Raw genomic sequence first — 9333 nt, 5'->3', positions numbered from 1 at the left:
ATTGCATAGCAAATAAGAATTTCCAATTTCATCGATCACTCTCTCCATTCTATGTATTCACTTACATCACAACTAGTTATTTTACTCAAATTTGTTCAAATATGAATGTATGTATTACTAAAAAGCGTTTAGATAAATGTAATATAATATAAAGCTAGTTGATATGGGACGGTGGGACTAGCAAACATGTTATATCTACCGGGAGATCCGTGACTTTTCTCTTTCTCTGCTGGGCCAATTGCATTGTCCAATCGGCGATATGTAGTTAGTCAACGCCATGCTTCTCCGGTTGTCCCACCTCAAATCCATCTCTCTGCCTTGCTCTTCTCGCTGCCACTTGTCTCCGCAGCGGCGGGCTCTCTGCAGTCCACACGCGACGGACACGCCGCCTTGCCTCACCCTCCGCTCGCATTGCCCAGCTGGCCCAAGAGCCTCATCCAAACAGGAGGTAAACACTAAGAAATTTCTTTTTCCGTCCTACTTTTTGATCCGATTCAGCGGTCGTGATTTAATTTCAGGGTTACTCAAACTCCAGATTTTCAATTAGCACTTCTTGGGGCTACTCTAACTGCAGCTTATCAGTTAGCACTTCTTGCTTGTGTTTCCGATAGATGCACGTGAAATTCGTGGCGAAAAGGCTAAATCTGTTTGGATATTCTAGCTAACTGATTTATCTAGAACTAGAAGGTAAGCATATAGTTGATTTGTCATGCCTTTCTCTAAGGATAAGCTCAACTTCAGGGGAAATACTTATATGAATTTTCGGAAAACCGTTTTAGGAGGCGATATGTGGCATGTCCAGGAGTGCTCTAATTTTTTATTTTTTTATTTTTTGCGCATAACCAGTAGTGCTGTAAAATACCTGCAATTTCCATTTAAGCACTGCAGTGCAAGCTGGCCGGCACTCTTCACTCTTTACTAAAAGCATGTTTATCAAATTTATTGTTTGCATCACGATGCAGAGGCCGGGGGAATGACCTCCTTTTCGAAAAAAAAACCTTTGGACAATTCCCACTGCATTCTGAGTATCTTTACAGAAGAATCCAGAAAAAGGCACACCATGACCGGCAGCTTGATACTAGTGAACTTAGCACATAAAGCTTTTATCTGGATATCTGAGCATACAACATCTGAACCATATTTCTCCACACCTTACTCAATTCCTTTCGTTTTGAACTGATTACAATGTTTTACTCCAAATTTTACTCATGCTAAGTGCATGCATGTTTGTAAAGCAAGTAGAATGTATACATGTATGATACATACAAGAAAGAAGAACAAAATGGAATCCCTTTCAGATTTGTGTCTGATGAGAAATTAATTATCTGTAGCTTTCTTTACCTGAGCTTACCTTAAATATTTTTTTAGTAATAGCAGTCTTGATCTTATTATGTACAGACTACTATTTTTTTGTGTTAATGCCGTATTGACTTGCTTGCCTGTCTCTTGATTAAATCATTTTTGTTAACAGAAGGAATGGGCTCAAGGGTTTTATTTATGTTCTTTGTCAGCCTTGTTATGGGCAATAGAAGCTTGGCTTTAGACGATGCTGGTATGTAGCATGCTTTTATTACAGGGTTTTTTTTTCTGAACAGATTTTCCATTTTACTATGGTGATTTGAGATAGTAGTATGCAGAAGATAACATAAGACTAGCTTTGTGCCCGTTCTTTGCTACGGAGTTGTCAAGAAAAGAAAATATATAACTGAAGACAACATGATAGTTAGCCTGTGAACCAATGCCATAAAGCCTGATGATAGGCTTTGCTGAATTTGAACTCTGAACCCAAACTCATGGAGATCGGAGAGAAAAGGCAGCAGTAGAGACTATGTAAGGGAGGATTATGACTTGAAGTTTTAACTCATGGGTTTGTACAATCTACGTGTCAGAGGTGACAAGAGAAGGGTTAGGAAGAAGTGAACGGACGACCACCAACTCCAAACTTTATAAGTAGAAAAGAAATGTGAGTAGAAGTTGAGGAACAATAATTCATAAAATAATGCACATGTCGATTACTTAGTTTGGATCGCATGGATTGTGTTCACCCCCATGGCTGTTTAAAATTTAAATTCTAGCAGTGGGAACTAGAATTCATTGCTGCATCCATTTGGTTGCAGACTGTTTCGGATCTGAGATATTTGAATACCAGCAATAGGAACAAAATTTGATCACTGCATATTTGGTGCAGTCTTGCAGACTGGTTTCGGATCTGAGATATTTGAATACCAGCAATAGGAACAAAATTTGATCACTGCATATTTGGTGCAGTCTTGCAGACTGGTTTGGATCTGAGTCCAGTAAAGTAGCTATTCCTGCCAAGCTTGAAAGGCATACCGCGCTTCATTCCTTATTTCTCGTGTGCACACATGTCGGAATTTTTTACCATAGAAGCCACTGATAGAATGTGTGGAACATCACTCTTTTCGCCAGATACCCTGTTTATTTTGTGTCATTAATGGTCCTGTTAGAATGTTATATTTCTTATAGGTTGAAAAAAATATGTAAACTAAACAAGCTTTTGTCTTGTCTCGTTTGTCCCTCCTGCTTCCACATGCTCACTCAAAAGTTGACAATTATCACTATGCACTACTACAATTACTTGTCATGATAAAAGACTTTTAATATGTTACTGAGTAGTATTAATCTTTTACGGAGTACACATTAATTGCCAAAATTTCTTCATCCATTAATTTTCTATGCATAGATCACCTAGTTATATTATCCAACATTCGGAGAAGACTATTCAGCAATCAAACACCACAATGACACTATTTCGATCAAATAATAAAGAAAAATAGGCTCTTGCCCGGTTCCATTCACCAATCAAACCATGTTCACAGGACTAGAATGCGTACTTATTACAGAACTGGAATCCTAATGGTTACTCAGCCTGTAGACAATCCGGCAAAAACACTTCAAGCTTACAGCCCAGCATGCGACAAGAAATATCATTTAAACAGAGAAAGCAAGGGAGTGCAGCATGTCTTCATGTCCCGCGCCTGCGGTGTCCAAGGGCCAGCCAGAATTGTTGTCCTTTTCTTCATAGACAGAGCCAAGGGACTTCTTCTCTCGCCTTGGCGTCTATCAGCAAGAGGCAGCGATCCAGCACCTGTATGTTCTTGGGGTACAGCGGCTGCCAGCGCTTTAAGCTTAGAAGCCTGCGCCAAATTTCCTGCATATTCATCCAGATATGTCCAAAGAATACAATGTCATTCCTCATTTTCCAAGTAGACCACAGTAGAGCTGAAGTAATCATATTTATAACGGACTGTTTCTTGTTACTCAGCCAATATGTGGCAACAGCTTCGAAAGAAGACAGGTTAGGCTTTTGAGTCATCTGAGAAATATCTTTCCACATAATTTGCATAATGCTACAATCAAATAACAGGTGGTGGACTGTTTCCAAATCAGCACAGAACAAACATGTTTTATCATTTAAATTTTGTCTCTTAGAAAGATTGTCCTGAGTGAGAAGCTTGTTATTAGACAACAACCAAAGGAACATATGCACCCTAGGGGGAACAGAAATATTCCAAACATTAGGGGAGTACACAGGAGTAATTCCTCTATTGTTGATCACTACATATTGTAAAAGCCTGAGCTATGCATTTTGCAGGTCATTCGGCCAGGTTCAGCAGTGAAGGCAACACTAGAAATGATTTAGCTCAGTTCCTCCCATTGAGCCATCAATCGGGGAGAGAAGCCTCTCCTAAAGACTCCTAAAGGAGAGTCTAATAGTGGGGCCATCCCACACATCACATAATCTGGCAGATTGTTGATTGCATATGAAGTAAATTTCCCAAAATTGGATAGCTAGACTGGAGTTCCCAAACCAGTGATCCTCCCACAGTCTAATTGACTGCCCATTTCCAACTATCCACTTGTATCCCATCTGAGCTAGCTGCTCTACAAGCCCACGACTCTCCTTTCCAAAAAGGGAAAGAATTAATATCATTACCGGCAAAAATATTTGGATTAGCCGTGTTATACTTATAGCCCACAATCTGTTTCCACAACCTATGATTATCTACTTTATATCTGTGGATCCATGAAGCTAACAATACTAGATTAAGATCTCTGATATTTGGTATGCCCAAACCTCCGTATTCTTTTTTCATGGTCACCATGTCCCAACTAGCCAAATGATACTTATGGTGGCCCTCATAATTGTCCCATAAGCAATGTGCCATCCGAGAGTTTATAGCTTATATAGCCCAGCTTGGAAACTTATGACATAAAGTAGATAGATTGGAATACTGGCAAGACATGCTCTAATGAGCACAATCTTACACCCATAAGAGAACAACCTCCCTCTCCAACCTGTTACTCCCTCCGATCCTAAATTGTTGTCAAAATATTACATGTATCTAGACGCTTTTTAAGAATAGATACATTCATATTTGAGCAAATTTGAGTCAAGAATTTAGGATCAGAGGGAGTATTATACATTTAATGATCTTATCTATTACTGGTTGCAAGTCTTCTTTTATTAACTTGCTGTGACGGAGAGGAACTCCCAAAAATTAAAAAGTCATGGCCAGGTGATTGCTATTCTCCTCCTCAATGTTGATTGGAATAAGGTCAGATTTCTCAAAATTATTTTTCATGCCAGAAATCTACTCATAAAGAGCCAGGATCCATTTTAAATTTTTGGCATCCGCCCCCCAGGTGTAAAACCTTCTAACAAACCAGAAATAAGATTCTGTCTAGCAGCTCTAATGAGCATTTTGGTAAACACATCTGCCACTAAATTAAACAATAAGGGAGAAAGGGGATCCCCTTGGCGCAAGCCTTTGCCCGTTTCAAAATAGCTGCTCTCTTGATTGTTAATGCGAATGCCCACAGAGCCTTTGTGAATTAACTTTTGTATCTTGTGTCTCCATTTGGGGCTAAAGCCTGTTCTTTGTAAGAGCAATCTAGAAGATTGTAGGCCTTTTCATAATCTAATTTCAGAAGGATACCAGATTCATTTTTCTGAAAATCTCATGGATAATCTCATGTGCACTTACAGCACTATCTAAAATATATCTCCCTTTGATAAAGGCTGTCTTGTTACAAGAGATAAGTCTTTCTGCACAGCAACTAAGCTTGTTAGTACAAGCTTTAGCAAAAAATTTAAAGCTGCAGTTTGCTAAGGCAATGGGTCTATATTTCTTTAGGTAAACAGCATCAGGCTCTTTGGGGATGAGAGTGAGTATTGCAAAATTCAGCCTATACAGATACAGCTTATCATTATTAAAATCTCTAAAGAGGTCGAAACGATCAAACTTGATGGTATCCCAAAATTGTTGATAGAACAGGAATGGGAAACCATCTAGGCCTGGAGCCCCCTCAGCATAAGAAAAGAAAACAGCTTCCTTAGCATCATCTTTAGTAAAGTCAGTATGTAGAAGAAGGTTCTCCTCAGGAGTAACTAAGTCCCCCTCTTCCCAAAAACCCATCTTCCAAAGAGATCAATTTTTTCTTCCTTCACAAAAAGCTTTTTATAAAACTCCATTGCAGTTTGTAACATTGCAGGCCATGATCACTCTCTAATGAGGATATGCTTTTTTTCTCCTTCTTTGGTTAGCTACTGCATGGAAATATGCAGTATTCTTATCCCCTTCTAAGATTTCTCTCTCCCTGGATCTCTGCTTAGCTTTAAGTTTTTCATTTCTCCAAATTTATTTAACTCCTTTCTAATTACTTTAAGTCTATCTTGCTCCTGAGTAGAGAGCATAACTGGTTCAGACATAGTGTCTAAGCAATCATGTTCAGCAATAAGAGCCTGCTTTCTTTTCTTTTGGGCAGCTTCAATATTAGCACTCCACCCTTTTAGAAATTTTCTCAAACTCCTGATCTTAAATTGCCACACATCCAAGTAATCTTGGCAGGGACAAGGTTTGTTCCAATTATCAATAATGGCCTGCTGGCAACCATCAATCTGAAGCCACCACTTTTCAAATCTAAAGATTTTACAGGGAGGCAGATTACTACCACGGTCAATCCACAAAGGAGCATGGTCACTAGCCACTCTAGGGAGGGAAGAGAGATAAACTCCAGGGAAATGGGCTTCCCATCAAGTGGAGACAAAAACCCTATCTAGGGCTGCCATAATGAGGTTAGTTTGGTTATTAGCCCAAGTGTACTGCCTATTAGCAAGCTTGAGCTCCATAAGGGCAGCAGCATTCATTAAACTTGGTATCCCAAGTTTGATTGATATTCCCAGCGTTCTTAATGAGAAGCTTGCCTAATCATATTAAAGTTCCCCCTCCTATTAAAATAGGAGCCGAACTGGTAGCACAAATATTAGAAATTTCATCTAAGAACTCCTGTTTGAACTCATCATAAGTAGTACCATAAACTGCTACAAATTTCCACTAGAAATTATCTTGTCTGTTCCTAAGGGAACACCCCAAAGAGTATTTTCCTACAATCCAATTTGACCCCTCATATAAGTTATCATCATAACCCAATAGAATACCACCAGCTGTACCAATATAAGGTACCCAATTCCACAAAAAAGAACCATGCCAAGCTAAAGCTTGTAGACAGCTAGGACTAAAGTCCTGTTTTTTGGTTTCTGATAAAGCAATAATACTAGGGTGTTGCTTATGAATGGTTTCTGCAATTTTCTTACACTTGCCAGGGTCATTTAACCCTCTAACATTCCATATGATGTAAGTCATGGCAAATATTTTTTATATTATAAGGTGTGCCTTTCTTACTTCCCATACTCTTCCTCATCCTAAAGGATAGGACACTAAGATCTTCTAAGTCTTCTTCTCTATCAGAAATATCAGTAGAAACACTTGATTCATGTTCTAAATATTCCTCATCAGGTTCTTGATCTTATAGAATATCTTCCAGGGTCAAGTTTATGTCAGAAGGCAAGAAAATACCAGGCTGAGTTTCTCTAAGTTTATTTGGTCTACCAGTTTCTATTGTTTTAGTTGTGAGACATGTCTGGCAATCTCTTGTTCTGAATTCTCTTGTACTTTGTGGCTGCTCCAAGTAATCGTGAGGCTTTTTAGCGAGTGTCCGCGTTTTGCAAAAACAATATAGAAACCGAAATAACTGAGGTATGCATGCCACTGTTATTTTGGTGTAGCATCATATATAAGTAATAGGCATGGCTTTGTTTGTATTTATAATTATGTTTATGTTTATTTCCTTGTTGTGCTACATTTTACTATGCCTGTTTTTTCAGCCGTGTGTTGTGTCTTATTTGTTTTATCTTATGTTAGCTGTTGAAAAGACTCTAAATGAGAACACACTATCTCATACAACAAGAGGAAGCCCACAACTATGCCAACTTTGTGAGCAGTTTGCCACAGAAGCCCTCTTCTATCTGAAGGAGAATGAAACGCAGATCGAGATTATAGATACTCTTCACCAAGCGTGTTTAAAATTTAAATCTCTCAAGTTGGAGGTATTATTATTTCCATACAGTATTTTGCTTAAATAGTTTTGCCTATGTTATAAAACCAGTGTTATCATATTGCATCATGTGATTGTATTTTGACATGGCAGTGCACACAGTTGGTGGATTATTATGCTGCTCTGTTCTTCACAAAAATTGCTTCTATAAGCCCCGAAGAATTTTGTGTATCAGCAAGTCTTTGTGAGGAAGTTACATTCATCCGCCTCCCAATACAGGAACATGCTTGCACCCTTTGCCATCAGGTTGTAAATGAGGTTCTTACCGGTCTCGAAGATCCTGAAACGGAGGTAGTTTTGTACAATTTCTTCTTCTTTAATTATGATGTAAAAGCATAGGTGGTTTTTGTATGGTTTCTGAAAATGCTTTTGAGCATCCCTACACTAAACTGCACAACTTTGTCAAGTTAAGATAGCACCCATGGTTTTACCTTTGAATTCTCGTATTCTTTTCTGTGTTCCTTGTGCCTGCCAGTAAATTGACATGTTGCGAAACTCGCTAGGAGTTCGATTTGGTGTATGAGCTGAAATCTTGATGCTGAGAGCTTATGAGCCTTTTCTCTAGCACTCATATGTAGGGAAGGAGATACAAGTGAAGAACTTAGTTCAACCGGTGTCATTCCTCTCTTCTTTTTGTCTGCTATTTAACATACTGATACTGTAGTTTATAGTCAGTTCATGTCAGGTTTGTTTGTACATGTATTTACCATGTGTGTTCAGTGTTGTGGATCGAATTCAGATTTGAATTTCCATGGCATGGTAAACACGTTGTGTGCACGTGTGTCTATCAGTCTAGGTTCTAAAGAAAAATCATAATTTTTTAGCATTCTAGTTCCAGTTTTCATTTATATTTGGGCTGGGAACTTAAACCTTATCTAGCTACTCGTAGCTTTGTGATAATAAAAGCGAGTGATTTCTAGAAAGACAAAAATACTTAAATATTGCTTTCACATGCCATTCACAGCTTAAGATAACTGAGATACTTCTGAAAGGATGCAACAATGCCGAGAATTTCGTCCAGAAGGTGAGCATCTAACTTTCCGATTTTGGCAAAGCATAGTATTAACTTTTTCAGTATGATTAATCTGACAGTATCATATTCCGATTCAGTGCAAGATGTTAATAATCCAAAATGCACCAGTCATACTACAAGATATCAAGAAGTTCCTCGAGAAGAGGGATTTCTGCAATTCCATCCATGTTTGTGGAAGCAAGGCTGTTCACGCTAGAGGAGATTTCCTGAGAGCCCTTTTTACAGCCTGAGCTTTAAAGAGGAATGTATGTATGCAACAAACAATGCTGGTACAAGTCAGAAAGAAGATTTTTAAGGCATGGATATTTCCAAATGACTACAGGTTTTCTGATCGTAGAAAAGTGAAATGGGATTGGCTCTAAAAAAAAGTGAAATGGGATTTCCACTAAATCGTGAAAGCCTCTGTGGTAGTTGTCACTACGTCATTGTATATGGAACATGAGCAACACGTATTTTCAAAATGTATATATGTATGTGAATATATTATTAATTATAATGAATTTGTATGTATTGCCTCTTGATTCATGAAATATATTTTCTACTTTACTACCCCCACATCCTTTTGTCCTCTCCACACCGAGCCCTTCTGTCTCCTGTGCATTTTAGTTGGTGCCTTAGAGACGTTTTCCAGAAGATCCTCATCGCCGATTGGGTGGCCCCAGCGACACTGCAGGATGCTGCTGATTCTGGCTGCCGTTTTCTTCCAGGTGTATTATACCCCTGTACCCCTAGGAAAACCCTCTCATACCCCTGTACATTTCTGTTGTATGATGCCAAATAGAAACAATTGAATGTTCTACACTCCCAAAATGCAAACACGAATGATCATGCAGTTTGCCGTTGTACGATTCTATTTGTCAACAAGAACATAGTGTAGTTTT

General features: G+C 38.6%; 1 protein-coding gene across 4 annotated transcripts; it reads left to right on the top strand.

Moving 5' to 3' along the window:
- Nucleotides 1-227: 227 nt before the first annotated feature.
- On the top strand, nt 228-8973 carry LOC100826855 (proactivator polypeptide-like 1). 4 transcript variants are annotated; one of them, XM_010233245.3, is made up of 7 exons: nt 298-448; nt 612-687; nt 1472-1552; nt 7227-7411; nt 7513-7710; nt 8384-8443; nt 8530-8973. In XM_010233245.3, exons 3-7 carry the CDS (start codon nt 1477-1479, stop codon nt 8680-8682), a joined length of 672 nt encoding a protein of 223 aa, XP_010231547.1. In that variant the 5' UTR covers nt 298-448; nt 612-687; nt 1472-1476; the 3' UTR covers nt 8683-8973. The 4 variants fall into 4 exon arrangements, with proteins under 4 accessions (XP_003568678.1, XP_010231547.1, XP_024315111.1 ...); XM_024459343.1 differs by having other exon boundaries at nt 299-448; nt 519-687; XM_010233246.3 differs by having other exon boundaries at nt 302-448; nt 536-687.
- The last annotated feature ends 360 nt before the right edge of the window (nt 8974-9333 follow it).

This window comes from Brachypodium distachyon, chromosome 2 (assembly GCF_000005505.3).
Source record: "Brachypodium distachyon strain Bd21 chromosome 2, Brachypodium_distachyon_v3.0, whole genome shotgun sequence".
Taxonomy (NCBI): Eukaryota; Viridiplantae; Streptophyta; class Magnoliopsida; order Poales; family Poaceae; genus Brachypodium; species Brachypodium distachyon.
This window is presented reverse-complemented; position numbering and strand designations above follow the sequence as displayed.

Bases quoted from the DNA above. Each gene is read 5' to 3' on its own strand.
- LOC100826855 (XM_003568630.4), top strand. From the start codon at position 1,477: ATGGGCTCAAGGGTTTTATTTATGTTCTTTGTCAGCCTTGTTATGGGC. The intron at 7,412-7,512 runs GTATTATTATTT...TTGACATGGCAG, and splicing joins TTAAATCTCTCAAGTTGGAG to TGCACACAGTTGGTGGATTA. The intron at 7,711-8,383 runs GTAGTTTTGTAC...TGCCATTCACAG, and splicing joins TCGAAGATCCTGAAACGGAG to CTTAAGATAACTGAGATACT.